We start from the raw sequence: 23,396 nt of genomic DNA, 5'->3' as shown, positions 1-23,396 counted from the left end.
AAAAAAAAAAAAGCCAAAGCCAGGAGTCCAGATCAGCAGTAGAGCATTTACTGGGCATGCAGAAGGCCCTGGGATCAATCTCTGTTCCTACCAGGAAAAAACTTACTAACAATGAGTCAATGTGAATGCTGTACAAATATTTTAATAAAACAGCTATATTCTGTACAAGTGAAACTGAATGTGAGGGTTAGGTGGTGAGGAAGGGATCTGACACAGACTAGAAATGGGCTTCAGAGCTTGTTGCTCCTTTTAGGTATGCACTGCTTATTGTAGACAGCGCCACCGCCCTGTACAGAACAGACTACTCTGGGCGGGGAGAGCTTTCAGCCAGGCAGATGCACTTGGCCAGGTTTCTGCGGATGCTTCTGCGCCTTGCTGATGAGGTACGCTGCGGGGAAGGGCGGGGGTTACTTTGGCCACAAATTCCAGCAGCGTTCCTTGCTGAGGCCAGGCGTTAGTGCCTCAGAGCATCTACTACTTTAGAAAAGGGGAATCATGCTTTATGGAGAGGGTGGTTGCCTGGGAAAGTCTCTGCCCACAAGACCGGTGTGCTTTCCCCGTCAGTTTGGTGTGGCCGTGGTGATCACCAACCAGGTGGTAGCCCAGGTGGATGGAGCGGCCATGTTTGCTGCAGACCCTAAAAAACCTATTGGAGGAAATATCATCGCCCATGCTTCAACAACCAGGTGAGGAGATGGCATAGCGTGCTGTGCTTGGAGTGAGTGTCATATTAACTGTGATGCAGAAATGAGAATAAAACTTCTCCAGTTAAGCTCTATAAAGCAGCTGTTGGATAATTAGGAATTCTAGCAAAATCTAATTGTCCTGCTCCACTTGGTAGAAGTGTTTGCTTTTAGTTCTTAAAGGGATTAAACACCTTTCCTTGTGGAAGATGAGTATGAAAAGTTGATTCGCTTCTCCTTGACTATAAAAAATGTTCATTTCCATATGAGCAGTCCGGTGAGAAGAGCAGGGCAGAAATGGACTTCTCCAGGTTGGAAGTGCATTAAATACACTAAGCTCCCTAAAGTTCTCCTGGGAAATACATAAACTGATAAATGTGCTTGCCGATTTTTAAGAGTCAGCTAGCAGTCAGAAATAGAATGAATAACTTGATGTTGGTCTGTGTCTTTGGAACAGACTGTACCTGAGGAAAGGAAGAGGGGAAACCAGAATCTGCAAGATCTATGACTCTCCCTGTCTTCCTGAAGCTGAAGCTATGTTTGCCATCAATGCGGATGGAGTGGGAGATGCCAAAGACTGAGTTGGATTTTTTCCTTGTGGTAAACTTGTAATTGCTGCAGCCTGATGGAGAGGACAGCTCCCTGGAGTTCCTTACAGGCCTCTTCCTGTTGTGAATGCAGTACAGGGCTTCTGGGACAATAGCTATTGTAGCAGCTTTTCTGATGGTGTAAACAGGAACCCAGGGTAGTACTCACAAACTGATCTGTTTATTCCTTCTGGCATGTGTGGATCTCTGGAATCTGTGCTCTGGGACAACCTCAGTTCTGATGGTTGTCTGTTAGTCTTTGATCTCTGAGAGAACTAAAGCTGCTGGAGAGATCACTTCTGAATAATGATAAACTAAAACACCTGATATCTGTGCCCAGGGGAATGGGGAATAGGCCTCTTCACAGATTTCTTTCTCTCAGTAAAACTGCTGTCCATCAGAAGCAAGTTTTAAAGTTGTATACCTGAACTCTCCTATGAAAACTTTTTTGTTAAATCTTGCACAAAGCCTACAGGGCCTTTGTTCCTCCCTCATCTGCTCACTTGGCCATTGTAACTCTGGAATCTGAAGCATTGCAGAGGCTGAGTAAGCAGATTTGGTGAGGCTGCTAATAAAGTAGTTATTTGTAGCCAATATTCTCTCTGTAGGAGTCATTCTAGCATAAGCTAAACACTTCAAGGTAGAGTTACCATAATATCTTTGTCACTGGGTGGTGGTGATCAGTTTTCTATTGCTTTGAGACTTAGACTGGTCAGGTATTGTGGCTCATTCCTGTAATTCCAGCACTCCAGAGGCTGAGGCAGGAGGATCGCTGAGTTTGAGGCCAGAATGGACTGCATGGTGAGTTCAAGGCCAGCCTCTACTACGTAGTGGAACCATCTCCCCACTCCTTCCAAACAAAAAGTTTGAAAACTGAAAAGACCAACCTTCAGAGGTTGAGCTTGAATCCTTCATTGGAATGGAAAGTATTACATGACCAATCATAGATTTCCTGTGGCCTTTGATTTTTTGACATGGGATCTGTATTGCCTATTCTGGTCTTGAACTCCTAGATTCAGGAGATCCTCCTCTTAGTCTCCAATTGTTGGGATCATAGGCACATGCCATTGCCCCCAGATGTGGCCTTTGTTTTTATTGTATAAATCTTACCCTATTTCAGAAGTTTGAATACTTCTCTTCCTCCCCTTCATACTACTTGGGATGGATTTTAACCAGCTCTTTTAGGTTTCAAAGGCTGTTTCAGCTAGTGGTGGGAAGGTCTGCTGCTGCACATGTTGATTGCCATCCCCGTATGTGGGGAGACACAGATCAGTTTAATCCAGCTTTGTTTTAAAAGCAGTTCTCTTCCCTGGCTTGGGTGCGCACCTCAGTCCCAGCTACCTGCAGAGGCTGAGGCATCTTCACTAGCTAGGATTTCTAACCTAGACCTCGCCCAAGGTGTTGAGCAACCATCCAGAAATTATCTAGGCTTTGGGTACCAAAAATTATTTTACTCCAAGAATTGAATATATCTCAGGTCTTTTCATTTGCACAAAATAAACTTGGGTTGCTATAATAAAGCCACATGACAGATTCTGGAGTGAAGATTGGTTCTCATGTAAGGGCATCTCAGTCTTACAGTCCTGTAAGATACTAAAGTGACTGACCTAGATACTTACCTTACTCTTTCTGTAAGTGAATTTAGGCCTTGCACTATTAGTGCTAAAAATGAACTAAGAGGGACAGAGGCACTTTAGTTGCAAAAGGCCTTCTTTAGGCTAAAATTAACCTCTCTGCCTAAATTTTACATTCAACTAAATTTTCCACTAATAAGAGCATTAACCAAAGAGCTTATTTTATTCTTCAACGAAGTATTTTTTCTACTGTCTTCAGTTTCCTATGTAGGAAGAAACAATCACAGCTGTCAACAGGTGATAACTAAAACAGGATAACATTTTTGATCAAATTCATTTTATTTCAATCTTGTACCAAAATATATTCCAGGTAACTCTTCAGGCCATTATTTCACAGTATCAGACTATGACACTGCCACTCATTTCAAAAGCTGGCAGATTTCTGAGTCAGGTGGCCCAGCCCCTCCCTCCCTCAGTCCAGGAGTACAGGTTGAATCCACATGAGCAGTGATAAGGGCCCCTGGACCCCTCCTGTGTCCTGGTCAGCAGGGTGTGATCTTAGGACTGGACGCGTGTTGAATATGAATCCATGAAAAAGACGAGAATGACAGGTTCTGTGCTTTGTTCCAGTGGCTCTTTGAAACTCCACCTCACCAGCCCATACGTGATCCTAAGGCAAGTGCTGACTAAGTATCGACTTTCCAGTTTCCTTAAGGGGAAGAAGAAGAACAGAAGGCCCAGCTACAGATATGTCCCCAGTTTAGGTGACAGATTAATCAGCTGACGGGAAACAGACAAGATGCCGGGGAATGGTAGTGGGTGCCGGGGTGCTTCTTGCTTGGAATCCTGATCAAAGCAGGGTCTAAGGAATTGCAGAGCAGCAGCCCGCAAGTAGCCCTCAAGTCATGAAGGCCACTGAAATGTGATTATTCCCCTAAAACTACTTCCAGTTCTTCCAGGTCCTTCTGAAGAGCTGAATCCTGGGAAGAAAAAGAAAAAGCCCGTACTCAAAACCTGAGCTTACCTTTTTCCAAACCACAGCTCCTTTGTTTCCTCCTTGAGGTCTCCTATCTGCACTCTTTCTCACTTTCCCAGCAGCCTGGAGCTTATGAACTGTCTCCTCCCGGATGGAAGGCATGCAGAGACCCTACTTGAAGGGAAGTGAGGCCTTGGAGTTTAAAATGTGCTTTGTTGGAAAGGTTACGTGGTACTCGGTGGGATGGCCCTGTACTTTAAAAGTTCTTAAAAAGAATTACCTCATTGTTGACATCTGGCAGCTCCAGGGCCAGTTTCATCCACCGTCTGGCTTCAGAGTTTTTTCCTAATTCTCTGTAGCACTGGGAAGAGAGAGTGAAAGCCTGGGAAAAACAGCACTAGGGGACTAGTAGGGCACTGAGTGTGTGTGCTTTGAGTTTCCAGAAGGTGAGGCATGGACGCGGCAGTGGTGCAGCATTTGCCTGGCACATCCAAGGCAGTGGGTTTTTCCCCCACCACCACTGAGAACAAAGGATAGCGCCAGAAAAGGGATGTCTGTCAGTGCTGGGCTGCCTGAGTGAGACACGCACGCACACTCCTCAAACAACATCTGTGTTGAAATTGGTGAGTTTACCTTGGAAATGTACACCCTTCCAGCTTTGGAGAACCCTGGGTGCAGTTCTTCAGCCTGGAGAAGGGAGGAAGGCATTTCATTCAAAGCGCCCAAATTCAAGTCAGGCTGACCCTTAAGAATGATTTCCAGTCCCCAACCAGATGGATTCACTGAGTTCAGGAATCTATATTTGTGTAAATTCTCCCAGTTGATTTTCCCATAGAATACAAAATTCCCTCATATCAGAATCCTCCTTGTAGGGGTTCTAGTAATGAGAAACAAGGTTACCTTAGCGTCTGCTGTTGCCTCCCCTCCTCCCCTTCCCTGATACCTTTAGGAAGCTCTGGAGAGCATCCTGCACAGTGGCACTGGGAGGGCTTTCAAACAAGGCTGCGGCCGTTTTCTTTTCTAGCCAGCTCAAGTGAGAGACCTGCCACCAAAAGATTGGGATGTAAAAAGGTTTTAAAAGGAGTATCTTGCAGCATACTGATGAGTATTCTTAATTAAAAACAGTCAAACACTAATAAGACAAACATTCAGAGGAAAGAGGACCTGAGCCAGACCAGGCTAAAGAAGCTGATGACCCTGGTCAGTGTCATTGCACACTCAGGACCACTGTGTCAGACCCTGGAACACGGCTCACCTGATAGCACCACCTGCCAAGAAGAAAGTGAGCCCTAGGGTTTTCTGGCTGGAGAGCAATGGCTTTGTCCACGTGCTCCTGAGGGGAAGACAGAAGCCAAATCAGACCAGAGTTGCTCAGGGAAGAGTGGAAAGGCATGGAGGCTGTGGGAATGCCCTTCGAAGGGAGCAGGAAGAGCAGGGGATCTGGACTAGACTAGCGCAAGGGAGGAGGAGAAGCTGGTTCTCACCTTGAAGCTAAAGCCACTCTGGATACGCTTCTGGATGCCCTCATACTCAGCCAGCTGACCACAAAGCACTGCATACCTAAAGGGGAAGCAGCAGCAAGCTCAGGGACAAGAACTGGGTACTGTGACTGAGGAGCAGGTGCCTCAGCCGCAGTCCAGGTAGTTCCCACTTCCACCCTCAGTGAGAGCTGAAAGTGTATTTTCATATAATTCCTCAAAGATGTGCAGTCTCAGTTCCTAGTTAGCAAACATTTTCCAAAGTATTTTAGGTATAAAAACCTGCTCCCCCCACATACAGTAAAACGCCATTACATTTTAAAATATTTAGTGGAGGTTTCAGTTAATCTCCAAATTTCCCTTTCTTGTTAGAGTGCAGCCACATGTGCTATAAAAATTTGAAAACTGGGCTGGAGGCATAGCATGGTGGAGAGCTTACCTGGCATGAGTGCAGCCTTAGGTTCAGTGCCCAGTGGGGCCTGCATCAAACTGAAAGTGACCTCAGGACACTGTCTTACATGTAGACACTGTAAGAGGGTCTCCTTAGCTTTGAAACCACACAGGTGTATCACTGGGACTTGGGAAATCATCTTCAGCATGGCCAGGTTGAGATGGAACTTCTTGTGTTAACTTGAGAACCAACAGAAGAGGAAGGACCTATTTTAGCCCTTTCCTCCAGGGGAATCTGAGCCAGCGTGTTCTGTATTATCTTCCATAAGGTCTTTTGAGGGCCGGGCTATAGCTCAGAGATACAGCACATTGCCTAATACATTCAAGCTGGGTTCAAATGCCAGCAACTACCAAAATTTAAAAAAAAAAATACCCAAACCCCCACTAAACCTTAAAAATCAAGCTAGGCGTGGTGGTGCACACCTGTAATCCCAGCACTCAGGAGGCTGAGACAGGAGGATCACTGAGTCTGAGACCAGCCTGGGCTACATAGTGAGTTCCAGGTCTGTCTCAACTACATAGTGAGCCCTGTCTCAAAAAAACAAAAAACTTAAAAATCACTAAAAGCCTTACTGCCTCATCCTGTGTCAGCACTGTTCCTAGCAAAAGCTGACATTAACTAATAAATGTCTAGCCAGGCAAACCCATGTTGCCTTTTCATGTATTTGCTAAATATCTGTGGTCAGCTACCAGCACTTCCAGAGGCCTGTTTCCACATTTAATCCAGATAGGTTCCTCAAGAAGACCTAAGAAAGTCTGGGCCAGATTTCATCCTTAGGACCCAGGGAAGCAGTGATACCCTAGGAAGTTACCTGGCCTCTGAAGATACCTTTCAACAAAAGGTAGAGAAACAGCCTGAGGCAGACCGAGATGAGAGGAACATTTTCACTGAAACTGATGCTGGAATTAGGCCTTGGGATGTGAGTTGGTCCTAACCCGTGCTGAACTAGCAGAACTCTATCACAGATCATAAGAAGACCAGTGTCACGGTTTGAACTTCTTGCAGCAGCTGGGGGTGGAAACTAGGGCCTCACAAGGCAAGTGCTCCACCACGGAGCTACACCTGCAGCCCAGTAAGCTGATAAACTGAAAATGAGCTCACATCTAGTTTTTCTCATGCAAACCAAGCAAAGAAGCCAAGGCCCACACCAGCCAGGGATAGCAGCTTGGGGAAGGAAAAGCTCGTGCAGGATGAGGAGCTATGAGTTGTCCAGGTCTCCCCTGGGAGCCAAGAACCCTCAAGTTTATGGCTAGAATGACTTTTGACTTTTTTTTTTTTTTTTTTGGTACTGGGGATCAAACTCAGGCCCTTGCACTTTCGAGGCAGGCGGCAGCAGGCGGCAGAACCTCTGAGCCAAATCCCCAGCCCTAGAATGACTTTTTTTGGAGAGAAGATTTTGCTATGTAGCCCAGACTAGCCTTGAATTCCAAATGCTAGAATTACAGGTATGCACTACCACACCCAGCAAGTTAGGACTGTTCTTAACAAAATACTTCTCCCAACTTTTACCCACCTCCTTACCCCCAAAACATCATCAAATACCTTGGGTTCCTAGACAAGGGAGGGTAATGCATACAAACTAGAGCTCCCCCTCCTGGCTCCTCTGGCAAATGTCTCTGACTAAGCGAAAAGAAAGACCTCGGCTTTGGCCCTTCCTTACTGACTCCTCCCAGAGCCCTGTGGAGTGTCATTACCACCAGTGACAGTCAGCACTCTCATCCCCCTTCTCCAGAGCAGCTTCTGCTTCTTCCTTTCCTGAAAGACAAAGGTGAATGCAGAATTAACATGCACTTCCACACATGTTCACACCGAAAGGGCTCCAGAAAATGGTGACTAGCTCTCATCAACTCCCACCCAACTTGGACTTGTTTGGAAATGGTTTGTTTTAGTTTTGTACCAGGGATTGAACTCGGGACCTTACACTCCTTGCACTTGTGAGGCAGGTGGCGGAACCACTGAGCTAAATCCCTGGCCGTTTGGAAGTAGTTTGAATTTGCACAGAGTGGAAGGCAGTACACAACTTCTCGGGGATTACTCCTGCCTCACTTCGCTTCATCCATTTCTCGTCCAGACTGCCTTTTTACACCCCACCCCCTGGAACTGAAAGAAATATAAACTGGTATCACAAATGTTTAAGAGACCCAACAGCAACCAAATTGTAGGAATCACTAGAGTTGCATAGAACTTCAGCTGTATTTTACTGGGGAAGGGTTCAACCTTTGGTAAAATTCCTAAAGAAGACCCATGAAGGTTTACTGCAGCTCTAGGCCACAACTCCCCACAACTGTGTTGGGAAGCAGACCCAGAGACTTGTATATGCGGCCAGCACTACACCTGAGCGCACTTCCCGCTCTGACGAGAGCCGCACGGGCTAACGTCTGGAGGGGGATTTTGCTGGGTCTCACCAAGTTTCCTAGGCACTGACTTACAAGGAAATGGGAACACTTGTGAACTCCTGACAACGATTGCCTAGAGCAGGGGTGGCAAACCTATAGCACACATGTTATTTTTAAGACAAAAAATGTATGAGGTGTTTATTCTAAACTCAAACCTCAGTATTCAGGGGCCAGGGATTTAGCTCAGTGGTGCAGCCACCTGCCTCGCAAGTTCAAGGACCAGAGTTTGATCCCCTGTACCAAAAAACAAAAAACCTCAATATGCAGGCTTAATTTCAGAGTTGGCACCTTGCAGTAAATAAGTGGGTCTTGGGTTGCAGTTTGGGCACTTGGTCCCTCTAAAAGGCTCGCCATCACCACGCTAGAGTATCAGGGCGGCTACCGCCTATATACCTCCAGATGGGGACTGTCGTTATTTGTGCCGGCGGGGGTGGGGGCTGGAAAGGAATGTGGAGAAAATGGGACAGCTGTAAATAGGCTGAGGTTGTAAGGGGCAGGCTGGCTAATAAGGGACACTGCCTTTTAGGGTGTTTCTCTTTGCCCACTTCAAAGCAGTTTTGTGGTGGTCATGGTATTGGGATTGCCCAAATCCAGCCTTCTCACTGAGCTACATCCTGTGCCCTTTTAGAATTTTTTTCTTTGACTTTGAGATGAGTTCTCACCAACTCACTAAACTACCCAAGCTGGACTTGGACCTGCAGTCCTCTTGCCTCAGGCTCCCAGTGTTGGAATCAGGGATGTCCCACCACGCCCTGCTTTGTTTATTTTTTGAGGCAAGGTTTAGCTAGGCAACACAGGCTAAGCTTGAACTCTTGAACCTCCTGCCTTTGCCTCCCAATTACAGTGGTACTTGGGTTCACAAACTTACCTTGTTCTATGGTTTTGGAAAAGATAGCCATGTTAGTGTTTGTGTGGGAAAGATGGCTGTGGTCATGTTTGTCACCTGATGCAGAGTTTGCAAGCACAAACAATTTAGCCAAATGTTTGTTTTTTTGTTTTGTTTTTCTGAGACAGGATCTCATTGTATAGTTGACACTGACCTGGAACTCACTGTGTAGCCCAGGCTGGTCTCAGCAATCCTCCTGCCTCAGCCTCCCAAGTGCTGGGATTACAGGCGTGCACCACCACGACTGGCCTAGCCAAATGTTTCTGTTTATGAACCAAAACATTTGCAAACAAAAATGTTCTTGAACCCAGATATCACTGTCCTGGGATCACAGGTATAAATTATCACACAAATATAAGTACATTCTCACTAAGAACATAACAGCAAGAATTAGCCATTTCCTGCTGGGCTAGACAGAATGGTGTGGATCAGAAATTACCTGAGATCCACAGAATCCTTGTCTCCTGGTGGTCCAGCTTCTAAAGGTAGAATGAAATTAACTTATAACCCAATAAAAATTTTGTTTCTGCAGTCCTGGGGATTGACCCAGGAAGCACTGAACTTCTACAACATCCCCCACACACACGGTTTTGGGGGTTTTTTTTGTTTGTTTTTTTGAGACAGGGTCTCACTGTGTAGTGGAGACTGACCTGGAACTCACTATGTAGCCCAGCCTGGTCTTGAACTCACAGTGACCCTCCTGCCTCAGCCTCCTGAGTGCTGGGATTACAGGTGTGCGCCACCACGCCTGGCATAACCCTTCTTATTCTGTCCCCTTTTTTTGGTACCAGAGATCGAACTCAGGACCTTGTGAGACAGGTGGCTGCACCAGGAAGCTAAATCCCCGGCCCTTATTCTGTCCTTCTTGAGATAAGAGCTCACTAAGTTGCCTAGACTGGCCTCAAATATTCAGTCCTCCTGCCTCAGCCTCCCAGGTAGCTGGGGTTACAGGTGTGCAACACCACTGAGCAAGGATGATTCTTAAAGGCTATAATCTCAGATAAGACCTTCAAAGACTCCACAGTCATCTGACCTCCAACAGAATGGTCCAAAGGTGCTAGGCTCAAAAGCCTGACCAAACAAGGGCTAGCTGTGGACTCTGCCTTCAGGGTTCATGCTGCCTATCAGCACTAAGAAGCCTAAAGCAGGAAGGTCTTCAGTGTGCAAGGCCAGCCTGGACAATCTAGTGAGACCTTGTCTCAAAATAAGAAAGGTCTGGGAATGTAGCTCAGTGAGTGGTAGGTAGAATACTTGCCAAACATGTGTGAGCCCCTAGGTTTAATCCCTAGCACCACAAAAAATAAAATTTGCCCTTTTGGCTCTTTGTGTAGTACAACAGCTGACAAGTACCTGACAACCAGGTGTAGTGGCACACACTCGGAGGTTAAGGAGGGAGGATAGCCACATGTCCAAGGCTAGCCTTGACTTTTTATTGAGATTCTATCTCAAAACTAAACAAAAAGTCAGCTACATGGTGGCACAGGCCTATAATCCCAGTACTTTGGGATTGCAAATTAAAGTCCTGCCTGGGTAACTTTACAAAACACTGTCTCAATAAAAGTACTGAAAATGTAGCCAGTGCAAGTTTTAGGTTCAATTTTTAAAAAATACTTTTAAAGTACCATATAAAAGATAGCAAAAGGAACTAAAGTGACTGATCCATTTTCTAAGAAATACTGGTAAGATGCAGAATCACATGCTATGTTCAGTATATGAAATAAGGATTATAAAGACTCAAGGAACCAAAATTCCACTTAATGGCCTTAACAGACTGCTTTATAGGACACTCTGCTGATCTCCAAAATGGTGAAGTTGGCTTCAGAAAATTTTATCTAATTACTGAGAATATTCAGGACAAAAACTATCTCAAGTTCCATGTCATGGGTCTACCTGTGACAAAATGCACCACGGCCAAAGAGGCAGATCATAATTGAAGCTTAGGATGATAGCGAGACTACTGATGATTCTTTGCTTTGTCTGTTCTTTGTTGGTTTTAATAAAAAGGCAACTCTTAAATACCAAAGGCCTCTTGACACTTGAGGTTTTGGTTTTTTTCGGGGGTGGGGGGGATGCCAGGGTTCAAACTCAGGACCTTGCACTTGTGAGACAAGCATGGTGCCCCTGAGCTACATCCCCAGCCCAAGGTTTTTTGTTTTGATTGAAACAATGTCTCACTGTATAGCTGAGGTTGGTCTTGAACTCATATATACCCCAGGCTGGCCTTGAACTCACAATCCTCCTGCTTCAGCCTCCCCAGTGCTGGGATCACAGGTGTATGCTGCCACAATCCAGCTCCATAACCCTAGACACGCAGCAAATAACTCGAAAGAAATGGTTGATAAATTGACTCCAGCCAGCACTGGAAAATCTGTCTTCATAATATCTTTTCTAGAAATGTGAAAATGCTGGAGAAACAAGTCTGAATTGGGAAAGGTAGTTCTGGAAAAGCTACGGGGGATGAAAAGGTGAACTAAGCTGGTAAATATGAGATACTAGTCCAAGACTATGGAGTAGGTGGGGGGCAGTAATTAAACCCTTTTGTTAAAACTACCAGGGATTTTCTGAAGGTTAGTGTCAATAAGCACTCAACTCAGTGTCTCTCCATCAACAGAATTCTGTCAGTGTTAAGGGCAGTTAACCTTGAGATTCTGTCAGGTTCGTATTTTCAAAGACTCAGTAACATTTGTAAGGCTGAGGAAGGAGAGAAGTCCATTGGAGATAGTTACATTTAGATTATCAACTGGACCACACCCGGCAGTCCATGGATGGTCACTGACACAGGGCTGTGGTGAACAGGACATAGCAGTCTCTTAAGAGTCCCAGGACTCTGACCTCAGGCCCCATGAGGCAAAGCCCTGAGCCTGGGACGGTTAGATGCAGTCCCCGGCCCGGGCAGACAATCAGCCCACAGACTTGCTGAGTGGATGTGAGGCCTAATGTTAGCAGTGTCTTCTACAGGTGCTGCCCGTACACCCCGCTGACTGTTCTCAGAATGCCTGTCCCAGGGGCTCCATAACTGAGGAAGCTTTGTGGTTGCAGAGTGAAAACAAAGAATCATGCTAACACGACTCAGCGACTCCTTAAATAATCATGTACCTGGGTCACTCAGTCACCAGGATGTGAGGAGTAGCAGACTCTGCTGTATGGAGAGGTGGAAGCAGGGGTTCCCCGGGCCTCATGCATTTGGGACAGCTGCAGCTGTTCTTGGTGCCCTACCCGCCAGGAGCCTGGCAGCACTTACCATTTAACGCATATGACTTCTTCTCATTTATCTCCTCCGTGAGCTCGCACATGTCACTGTAGGCCCGGGCCAGGCGCCAAAGAAAGTCCTGCCGGCTTCCATACTGCAGACAGACATTCAAAGGAATGAGGGCCCTCTTCCTAAGCTGCAGAGAACGGAGCCCTGGCTTCCCCACAGCACAGGTCTGCACTTCCCAGCCGCCAGCCTGCAGGCAGCCTCCCCACATGCAACTGACTGATAACACAACCCCCAGCTGGTAGTTTGCACAATCAAAGGGTGAGGGCATTTTGGCCAAAAACTGCCAGGAGGGAAGTTCATTTCCAAGAAGATAAAACTGAGGCACCACTTTGCTGGCACATAGAGGAGAAAAAGAAATTACCCAAGAAAAGAATTCTAATGGGGGCCCGGGGATGTAGCTCAGTGGTTCCACGCCTGCCTTAAAAGTGCAAGGGCCTGAGTTTGATCCGCAGTACCAAAAAAAAAAAAAAAAAAAAAAAAAAATCTATTGGGGACATGGAAGTGGCCAGGATTTATACCTAACATAAATTCTGTCAGCCTAAAATGCAAACTGACTGGTTATGCATTTGTCATACGTGACACTACACTTGATCTTAGCCAAAAGGCCAAGTGATACGTCACGTGTGACAGAAGCTTCAAGTAGGGACAGGTTCTGCCTGAGGGGAAAGCACCTTTCCAGCGACCTCTCCTCACCCGCTGATGAGCACAGTGGAAGAGTGCGCTGCTCCTCCTCAGTGACAGGCAAGGCACTGTCCCCAGGGTCCACGCGGGACCCACAGAAGAGGTGCAACAGAGGAGATATACAGGACCGGCGGCAGTGCCCCCTGCCCTTCCCTCTTGCTTTCCAATCAGTAACCACTCGGGCCTTCCTTCATCTCAGAGGCTAGGAGATGCAGGAGGGAAGTGGGGCCTCACCGCCAGCTTGTTGTTGAGCAGCAACTGGAAGCCCTCCCGCTTGTTCTGCTCACTGCCCTCGTGTAGTTCATCAGCCTGGTGCAGGAGGGGCAGCATGCCCTCAGGGGCCGAGGAGCTGCCGTCCTCCAGGGCACCAGTCACTGGGTCCGAGGCTGCCTCCATCTCCAGATCCAGAGAGTCCCTCCTCCCCATCTTCACAGTCTCACAGCTCACTTCGTCTTCCCCATCCTCGCTGTCCTTGTCAGAGTCCCGCTCGTAGTCAGACTCAGCATTGGCTGTTGTGTAACTGGCAGAGAAAGGAAGTGACAGGATCAAGAAAGGGGATTATTCATCTTGAAGCCTCTAGATCAACCCTCCAGCCTCAAAGTGTACATGGTACTGCTGTGCAATGCCTCAAATAATCATTCTCCAAGCCAGGTGTGGTGGCGCACACCTGTAATCCCAGCACTCGGGAGGCTGAGGCAGGAGGATCACTGTGAGTTCGAGACCAGCCTGGGCTACATAGTGAGTTCCACATCAGTCTCAACTACACAGTGAGACCCTGTGTCGAAAAACCGAAAAACAAAACAAACAAAAATCATTCTCCAGCCTTGCAGGTAGGATCCAGTAAAAGCTTCTCATGAGCACTATGGTCTGGGGAAAGTGAATGGGGAGGTGAAGACTGTATAGCTGCGGGCTCTGTGCTATCAGGGCCAAAATGAAAACCCTTGCTCAACCACTACTAAATCTTGCAGAAAAGAAATAGGAAAAAACCTAGAAAAGTATCTAACAAAATGCTGTCAATAGGTAGGTGTGGTAGCACATGCCTGTAATCCTAACATTCTTGGAGGCTGAGGCACGAGGATCAAATTCAAACCTAGCCTAAGTGATTTAGGGTATGACCATATCTTTAAAAAAAATTTTTTTTTAAAGGACTGGGAAGATAGCTCCATACAAAGGCCCTGCCTAGGTCAATCCCTAGTACTGCAGGGGAAAAAAATGTCACCAGTAGACCTGCTAGATAGAAGGTAGTTTTTCTTCTATTTTTTAATATAAGGTTGCTTCAGCCAGCTTGATGGCACACACCTATAATCCCAACACTCAGGAGGCTGAGGCAGGATCACCAAGAGTTTGCGGCCAGCCTCGGCTGCACAGCCCCAAAAAACAACAGATTGTCTCAAAAAAAAAGACTGCTTCAGTGAGCATATACTCTTTTTATAACTTAGAAAGAAATGTTTAGGTCACAAAACATTTGGGCTGCAGATGTAGCTCAGTGGTAGACGGACTGCCTACAATGTTCTTGAGACCCTGAGTTCCATCCTAACACCAAAAACAGTAACCTTGAACGATACAGATGGGGCTGACCTGAGTTACAGTGGTCACCAGGCCAAGGGTTTGTTAATCATCTGTGCTTTGTCAGCCAGATGCCACCTGCAACTTGTCAAACTACCACGGGTACTGCCCTGTGACCACATTCTCCCTCATACACCAGAGAGCCTGTGGGAATGTGGGGTTCAGGGAAGCAGGGATACTTCCAAACTGGAAGAGGAGGGAAACCTTGCCAGGAAAGGCGTGTCAGGGCTGAGGTGCCCCTTGAGGAGGGACGCTGATAGGGAAATCTTTAATAGTGACAATTTAGGAAATGTCACAAGGTAAAAGAACTTCTGACCCTCATTCTGCTTAGTTCAGAATTAACCACAAAAGTTTGTAAGTGAAAAGAACCACTGTTAGTTTTGTTATCAAACAAGCTCCCTTCCCCCTGGCTAGAGTAGGTAATTGAATAAATCTTAAAGGTGACTTCCCTGACAAAGACCTGCATCCGGGTTGAAATTCAACTGCCTTGCTATCATGTTTTGGGTATCTGTGAAAATGCAGTGTAACCAACTGAGTAAGATCAAAGCTGTAAAACCCTATAAAAGAAGGAGCTGTAACCCAATGGGGCAGTCGTTCAGGGCACCGCCATTAGGTGTCATCGATCCCCATGGATGGAGTAAACTTTTCTATTTTCCTTCCATTCTGCTGCCTCTCTATGTGTCACTTGCTGGGGCAAGGTCCTCCTGGATCTCAGGCTCCACCAGCAGCTGATGGGGCACTTCCCCTAACTGCTAATTAGAGTACACAAGAACCAGGCAGGAGAGAAGGCAGGCCTTCCAGAGACCAGAATCAGACCCAGAGAGCCCCCAGACTGAAGACAAAGCACAAGAAAGACCTGAGGGTCTTTCTGGGGAAGAAACTTTATCTTCCTGAACAGAAAAAATAGCCCCCTATGTCTGATGCAAAACAGCTGAAAGAGATGAGGGGACAAAATCCACACAAAAGGGCCTACAGTCAGGATAAAGTTCTCAGCCAGGTACAGTGGCACCTCCTGTAACCTCTGGCACTGGGAAGGCCAAGACTGGATGATCACTGATAGTTCAAGACCTGATGGAAAAGGGCTTCTTCCTTGCTAGAAGGCCAGAGAGAACCAAGGGGGCAGGTTCCAGAAGGTACCAAGTGATTGGCAGGCCTGGTACCCCTGTCCAAGCATGCTGGCTGGCGGCTTCTTCACAGGGGAGCTTCCAGTGTCTCTAAAAAGGGGCCTAGGAACACGGACTACAGGAACTTATGTTACTTCAAAATCATACAGCCTCACCTTGCTTTGAGAGACATTATCCTAGTATCTTTCCCTTCTAGCAATCTGCAAGAAAAACTTTGGAAATTTAAGGAAGAAGGAAAAATGACATCAGATTTCACAACCAAACCTGGGTTGCGATGGTTGAGACCACACAGAATAGCCGACAGGGGCCAGGGATTTAGCTCAGTGGTTCTGCCACCTGCCTCACAAGTGCAAGGTCCCAAGTTCAATCCCCGGTATCAAAAAAAAAAAAAATTTTTTTTTTTCGCAGAATAGCCGACAAAAAGCCATGTCCCAGCAAAAAGGCTTGAACAGTAACCTGCCCAGGATGAGTGGACCGAAGCAAATGGGCCATGGTACCTGCAGTGGGGTGCTCCAGGCTCACCATCTCTCCTGTGAGGCTGAGGGCAGCCTGCTTCAGTCAGGAGCCTCAAAGGGAGAGCCAAACCAGCAGCTCACAGAGCCAAGGAGAAGCAGAGGTCAGGGGCGTTTAGCACCCCACAGACCAAGCTGGGAGAAGCCTTCTGAGGCAGGGTGGCTTCAGCAATAGTAGGACAACTGCACCTCACCAACCTGGAGCCCCATTGCTGGGCATGAGCCCATGAGTTTTTAGTGTCCGAGATTTCCCATGTGCCAGGGGGACTGAATTTTTACCCTCCTCACTTTCCCCTGCTGCACTAACCCAGCCCTTATGAAAATCCACCAGAAGATAGTATGATTTTTTGTTTTTTGGTGGTACTGGGCATTGAACCCAGAGTCTCCACACCAAGCTACATCCCCAGCCCTATTCTTTTTGATAGGGTCTCCATAAGTCACTACTGAATTTGTGATTCTCCTACCTCATCTTCCTATAGTCCTGAGATTACAGCCATGGCCCACCCAACTTGGCCTGACATGGCTCTTTTAAGATACCTGGAGGCTTTTGAGACCTCCAGGGACAAGCAGGGACCTTTGAAGAGACCCCGTAGGGCTGGAGATGTGATTCAGTGGTAGAGACTCACCTAGCATGCTTGAGGTCCTAGGCCTAATCCCTGCCCTGCAAAAAACCACCACCAAACACCCTCTGGACTTATGCACCCAAGGACACTATTCCCCAGAGTGGGCAAGAGACCACACCACCCTTCTCTAGTCCTTAAGGAGAACCCACAAGTTAAGAAATCAGGGCTTGCAGCCGGGTGAGGTGGCTCATGCCTGTAATCCCAGCACTCGGGAAGCTGAGGCAGGAGGATCACTGTGAGTTCGAGACCAGCCTGGGCTTCCAGGTCAGTCTCACTACATAGTGAGACCCTGTCTCAAAAAAACCAAAAACAAAAACAACAACAAAAGAAAAGAAATTGAGGACTCTGCTTTACATGCCTCTCCTCTTGGCAATTAAGTTTCAACTCCTAAACTCTACTGAGAGGCTGAGAGGAACAGGTACTGCCATTTGGAGAGGAGCTGACAGGCACCCTGCCTCTGCCAGTCCCCTGTGAGCACAAAGTTATTGATTTAGATGGGAAATACAACTTTCAGTAAAAAGAGTAGCCCATTACATCTCTTCTTCACCCCTCAGAGAAACTCCTCCCCAAGCCCCAGGTGCACAAAGCCACTTCAGTTTGTGACCAGCCCCCTGTGACCTAACTGGCACTTCCATGCCACTACCCGATGGCAGCTGGCTCAGCCAGAGTCTTGCATCACCACCAGCTGTCACATGCTACAGGACTGCTCATGATGCTAATTAAAGCCACCTGAATCCTTGCCCTATCGCAGGTGCTGACAGTCCGGCCCTGCTCCCATGGCCTTGGTGCTCCAAGCAGTGAAGTACTCACAGGTGTCCCTGGGTTAGCCATTTTGGCTCCCACTGACCCCAGACACTTGTACAATTGCTTTAAATCAAGGACCTAGAAATGCACATCTCATAGGCAGAGGTCTTGTTCTTTCCTCTTAAAAAATTCAAACCAGGGCCAGGGATTTAGCTCAGTGGTTCTACTGCCTACCTCACAAGCACAAGGACCAGAGTTTGATCCCTGGTACCACCCCCCACAAAAAAGTTCAAACCAATTCCTAACCCCAGAACCTGCTTCCCTGGGGTTGGCACAGACAAGTTTGTTAGGTCTCAGGGCCCAGCTACATATTCCTAGCTGGGCGTAGTGGCAGGTACCTAGAATCCCAGCACTCAGGAGACTGAGGCAGGAAATTCCAAGAGTTCAAGGCCAGTCTGGGCTCCATAGTGAGATCCTGTCTCAAAAACAAAACACCTACTTTGTCCCTTTACCATCTAGAAGTGTCAAATGTTAATTTCGTTATTGCACCCTTTTCTAACAGCTTATTTTTTTTACTCCTTCCTCTAACAAAGCCTGTGGAAGCATCTCTTGGCTCACAATTAGGTGAGAAATGGGCCACTTCTGCTGGCCCTTGAGAATACAGATGGTAAGATCAGACAACCTGGCAACAGTTGCCTTGAAGGAATGCCTGGAACACTGCATCAAGACTTCGTTGTTTGGAAGCTGGGGCATGGTGGCACGCACCTGTAACCCCAGCACTTGGGAGGCTGAGGCAGGAGGATCATTGTGAGTTTGAGACCAGCCTAGGCTACATAGTGAGTTCCAGGTCTGTCTCAACTACATAGTGAGACCCTGTCTCAAAAAACCAAAAAAAAAAAAAAAAAAAAAAAAAAAAAAAAAAAAAAGACTTCATTGTTTGGGCTGAGGGTGGGGCTCTGCAGCAGACCTGCACTTGAGTGATTAAGGCCCTGGGTTCAGTCCCCAGCACCGAAACATAAAAGATTTCACTTGCTTCAAGCGGCACCTGGGCAGTAATCAAATCCAGTATTAGTGACAATAGTATTAACTGGTAAAACAAGGGTTATTTTTAATTTTCTTTATTTGTTTTGGTGCCGGGGATTGAACTTGGGTCCTTGTGCTTGCAAGACAGGCAGTGGAACCACTGAGCTAAATCCCTGGCCCCATTAGTTTTAATTTTCTTAGAAAAGCAAATGAGAAGAGGCAAGAAAAAATATATTAGCACAAATAATAAGGCTGAAGTACAGAGTATAGAACACACTGTGCCTTGCCTGGGTGGAGCTGTAGCAGCTGTGCAAAGGTTATAGGCCACACCTTCTAAGAAAAGCCTTGGGTGTCCTGAGGACCCAGCCATTCCTTAGACTGCAGACCCCCAAGCTCCGGAGATCAGCGTCAAACAGGCTAAGTCTACGTCACAACCCTTGGTTGGACATCAGACTGTTAAAAAAGGATTACATGAGGAAATGCCTTTACAGTGCTTGCCTAGTATCTGTCAGAGGAAATAAAGAATAAAGGAGAGCTGGCAATATAAGGCGTTTCAGCTACTGAGGATCAGTCTACAGAGGCTCTACTTCATGGCCGGCTTTAACTCCTCATTTCCATGTGCATGGTAATAGCTAAGTCTGTCATTGAACTGGCATGAGCTTGGCTGCTCCCTTAACTCATCTTCTCCTTGAGGAGGAAGAACGGTCAGCAGAGGGAACCAAGGAAAGATCAGACTCGACCTCATATAGGCCACCTGGGTAATGAGACATGGCTGCAGATTGAGAGCATCACTGTCCTTGGGACCAGAGTTGCAAAATGGTGCCAGTGGTTTAAAATTAAAAGGCCCTAACCGGTGTATAGCACATGCCTATAATCCCAGCAACTTGGAAGGCTGGAGCAGCAGGTTCAGCTGAGTCCAGGCTGGGCAACTTGGCAAGACCCTGCCTCAAAATAAAAAATAAAAAGGGCTGGGGATGAGGCTCAGTGGCAGGGTATCCCTGGGTTCAATCTGAGTACTTGGAAAAAAATTTCAAAGGCCCTTAGCTTGACCAGAAAGTTATCCCACCTCACGGTAAGGCCTAAGGTCAGACCTGCTGCACCACTGAGGACTCACGACAGTTGCCTCCCACTACACAGATTTGGACAGTGTGGACAAGCTCGCTGTGAGAAGCGCTCCCAGGACTGGTAGTGGGCTTTGTGCTCTCAGCCACTCACAGAAAGGAGCAAAATCACAAAACAATGCTTACAAAGTCCTTGTGAGAACACTAAAAAATTCCCAAACTAGTAAAAGTGTATTATAGGGCCAAGGATTTAGCTCAGTGGTGCTGCTGCCTGCCTCATAAGTGCAAGGTCTCGAGTTCAATCCCCCCACAAAAGTATTATAATAATTATGTAAAAACCAAACTGACTCACAAAAATAACAGATACAAGTATAACCACTGGTAGCATTTCCATTTGTCTCAGTGACACAAGTTGCATGTGATTTCTCTTCCAGCTGTTTGTTCCCACTCTTACAGCAGCTGGGTTTAAATTTCCATTGACATGGAGGACTTTTCCAGAACTCTTTCACAATTGTCTCCAGGACAGAGGACTCACCCGCCTTCACTCTCAGCATCTGTGAGTGCAGCTCCAGATGAGGCGGTGAAGTAGACAGAGCTGGAGCCTGTGGAGTCGCTCCGTTCCCGGGCAAACAGAAACCGTCGCCGCCGAGCCACTCGCTGGCTGTCTTCCAAGTGTGATCTGGAAAGCAGAACCCATTCCAGAGGGACCGTTAGGCCTCATCCTGCCTGTCTTTTCCATTACTACTCTTCTTCCTTGTTCAAAAGCTACAAGCAGAGAAAGTCCTGGGTCTCTTCCCTCAGAAGAGCAAGAAAAGTGCTCCCCAGCCCAGCCCACATGGCAGAGTGGGCCGAACAAAGTAATTTCAACTACGAGGCAGCAAGGAACTTGTAAGGAGCCAGGTGTATCCACCTCCCTCCCCCATTAAGTCAGAAGCTAAAAATCTAGCTTCCTAGAGACAGAAAGCAGGGGCCAGAATAAACCACAGTTGAAAAAGCCGAGGAAATGGAAAAGTCAGAGGATGGAGGGCAAAGCAGAAGAGGGGCTGCATTACTCACCGGACCTCCCCAACAATCTCCCCGGCGAGCCCCTGCAGGCTGTTCCTCAGCTCCATCACCTCCTGCCGCAGGGCCACAAGACTGCTCGACACAAAGTCCAGGCGGTCTAACACCTTCTCCTGCCCTACCTGCGGAAGGCTGGGCAGCACTGAGGCATCTCCAGCCTCGCCAGGAATGGCCTGCAACACTGCAGGAAAGAAGGAAACAGGGACACCCATAGCTGAGAGTGAGGAAGGCCTCATACCTGGAGTCCCAAAACACTTGCTTCTCATTAGGGTTCAGTTTATGAAGAAAACCTTGAAGCTCGGGTAGCATGTGTTCACAACTAAGTCACAGTAACTAGTCCCAAGGAGCCACTCAGAAAAAAAACTAAGGTCCCAATCACTCAGCAAGGGCCCCCTGCTCTTCCACACCAGGGCTCGTCAGAATTGCTGTTCACAGCAGATAAAGTAAACTCCTTGCAAGGGTGTGGTACCTAGAAGACAGGACAACTGCTACAGTAAAAGAAAAACCTGCACCTGACCTCAGTGCCAAATGCAGGGAGTCATACCAACTACACAGCAAAACTAAAACTCAACTCACTTCACAAGTAATAAAGAAAAGGCCGCCTCTCTTGAGAACTCCATTTAGTATTCTCAAGAGGGTAGAGAGAAGGGCAAGTTATCAAGAAAGGGCACACTGGAAAAAACCCATCCAAACTTGTGGGGAAAACACCATACCAAGCCCCACCAACCCAATCCTGAGCTGAGATCTAGGTGAATAACAACAGTGTGATGCTAGTAGTGTTAGTCTTAAAGGAAACTAGACTGGAAAATGGAAAAACAGGAGAGAAAGCAGGAAGGCAGCACCCACAGGACAAGCAAGCACAGATCTCTTGTTAAAGGGAATCTAGGCCAGACTACAATATATATGCCACAGGATTCAAGAATGTAGAACAAGAGTGAGCCCTGGGAATGTGGCCCCTTTGTCCTAACCTCAGTACAAAGGCAGACAACTGCTAAGAAATTACAAAACAAATGAACAAAAGGAAAAGAGGGGAAGGTACATGTCCAGGCCGAGCCTTGCCACTTACACTGTGACAGGCTCAGGAATTTACACTCTTCCTGAATATTTCTTAAGAGGGATAAAAGGCTTGGATTAGTCTCCAAGTTCCCTTCAAATTCTCACAATTTGTGTAATTTAATACACAAATCTCAAGACTTAACTCCTACAAGGTTTTGTGTTTTGGGGCGGGTTGCCTTCTTTTTGGACTAATTACAGCCTTTCCCCAACTCTAGGCAAGTGGCTTTAATGCACACGCATTACTATGGTCAGAATCAAAAGTGAAAGCTGAACAGTCCAGGGGGAAAAAAAAAAAGAGTATAGAAAATGAAAATGGGGGGCCAGGGATTTAGCTCAGGTGTTCTGCCGCCTGCTTTGCAAGCACAAGGACCTGAGTTCGATCCCGAGTACCAAAAAAGAAAGAAAGAAAAGAAAAAAGAAAATGAAAATGAAAATGGTTTTTCTTTTCAGTAAATTTTCCAAGAGAGGCACCCCCTCCACTACCCTGTCCCGCAGGCTCTGCCCCAGGTTAATCAGTCAGCAGTGACCTCGGTCTCAGCCCATACCCTGGCGTCCCGGCTCTGAAGTCTGCTCGTAGTCCAAGAAACTGGGCAGGCTCTGGCTGCGGCCACGGCGTTGGGTCCGTTTCCATCGCTGACTGTAGAGAACGCACAGGAAACCAAGGCCGGCGGCGGTGCCCAGCAGCAGCCCCAGCCCGGCGCGGGCGCCGCTCAGAGCCCCCAGGCTAGACATGATGCACCTGTGGCCGGGGAGCCGGGGAGACGCGTGAGCCCGGGAATCTCCCCTCGCCACACCTCGAGCTCCCACGAGTCGCGCCCCAAACCGGACTTTCAGATTCTGCCAGCCGCTGGCCCGTACCACCGCGCCTCTCCCCACGCCTGGACCCAGGCTCTGCTCCTACATACCCCTGACCTGAGCAGAGTCCGCTCCCGACCTTCCTCCACTCGGCCTCACCACGCTCAGACAACAGACTCGCCGTCCTGGCTGCAGATTCCTGTTCCCTCACGCCCGGACCCGAAGCTGCCCTGGCCCGGTAGCAAGTCAGCTCTGGCCCTTACCCGGCCGCGGGCCACCATGGCAGCAGAGCAGCCTCGGCCTCACTGTCAAGCACCGTGACGTCACGAACTGCGCCACCCGCCGGCTCACACGGGGGGGCGCGGGGAGATGACTTCACGGGCCCCGCCTCCGGCCGCGACGGGAGGGGTAGGGCCGCCTGAGGGCGGAGTCAACGAAGGTGTCTGCCAATGTTCGGCCGCCGGGGTTCCGTTTCCTCCAGGCACACCGACAGACCCTGCTGCGTTCAACGTGCTCACCATCGCTCCCGCTTTCCCTCGCTTCCTCTTCTCTTCACAACAGTTCTGAGTTTCCTAACACTGGCTCAGCTCAGACTTCCTCCATTTCGGCGTAAATGAATAGCGTCAGGATCTTTCACACAAACCATTCACTGAGCTCAGCTAGCAGCGCCTTCGGCACATCCATGAGAACGGGTGCATGGTTATCTACGAGAGCTCCCTGCAGCTGGGTCCCGCCGCTGACAGTTCGGTCCGCAGGGCTGGGGTGTAGCTCGGGTTGGGGCGCCTTCCTTCTGTGTGCGGAGCTGGGTTCCACCCCAGCAGCCTTCCCCTAATCACCCCTCCAATTGTAGATAACAGAA

General features: G+C 47.8%; 2 protein-coding genes across 5 annotated transcripts in view; one reads left to right on the top strand and one right to left on the bottom strand.

Annotated features, from left to right (window-relative positions):
* Positions 1 to 3,146, top strand: part of Rad51 (RAD51 recombinase) — a 32,054-nt gene extending 28,908 nt beyond the window's left edge. Inside the window, exons 8-10 of the mRNA XM_010624694.3 lie at positions 254 to 383; positions 565 to 686; positions 1,141 to 3,146. Coding sequence (XP_010622996.1) covers positions 254 to 383; positions 565 to 686; positions 1,141 to 1,264 — 376 coding nt within the window. The 3' untranslated portion in view covers positions 1,265 to 3,146. The remainder of the gene's footprint in view (positions 1 to 253; positions 384 to 564; positions 687 to 1,140) is intronic.
* Positions 3,147 to 3,164: 18 nt separating this feature from the next.
* Rmdn3 (regulator of microtubule dynamics 3) lies at positions 3,165 to 22,891 on the bottom strand. 4 transcript variants are annotated; one of them, XM_010624692.2, is made up of 13 exons: positions 22,801 to 22,891; positions 22,288 to 22,481; positions 20,681 to 20,867; positions 20,160 to 20,303; positions 13,206 to 13,491; positions 12,273 to 12,375; positions 7,444 to 7,504; positions 5,305 to 5,380; positions 5,076 to 5,153; positions 4,764 to 4,862; positions 4,454 to 4,507; positions 4,101 to 4,181; positions 3,165 to 3,824 (listed from the first exon to the last, which is right to left on the bottom strand). In XM_010624692.2, the coding sequence occupies exons 2-13, from the start codon at positions 22,472 to 22,474 to the stop codon at positions 3,771 to 3,773; spliced, it is 1,410 nt and encodes a 469-aa protein (XP_010622994.2). In that variant the 5' UTR covers positions 22,475 to 22,481; positions 22,801 to 22,891; the 3' UTR covers positions 3,165 to 3,770. The 4 variants fall into 4 exon arrangements, with proteins under 4 accessions (XP_010622994.2, XP_010622995.1, XP_010622991.2 ...); XM_010624693.3 differs by having other exon boundaries at positions 22,648 to 22,885; XM_010624689.3 differs by having other exon boundaries at positions 22,655 to 22,885.
* Between the last annotated feature and the right edge of the window lie 505 nt (positions 22,892 to 23,396).

Source organism: Fukomys damarensis, unplaced genomic scaffold (genome assembly GCF_012274545.1).
Source record: "Fukomys damarensis isolate Sample0158 unplaced genomic scaffold, DMR_v1.0_HiC HiC_scaffold_17, whole genome shotgun sequence".
Lineage (NCBI taxonomy): Eukaryota > Metazoa > Chordata > Mammalia > Rodentia > Bathyergidae > Fukomys > Fukomys damarensis.
The sequence above is the reverse complement of the archived record's forward strand: the minus strand, read 5'-3'. Positions and strand labels throughout refer to the sequence as shown.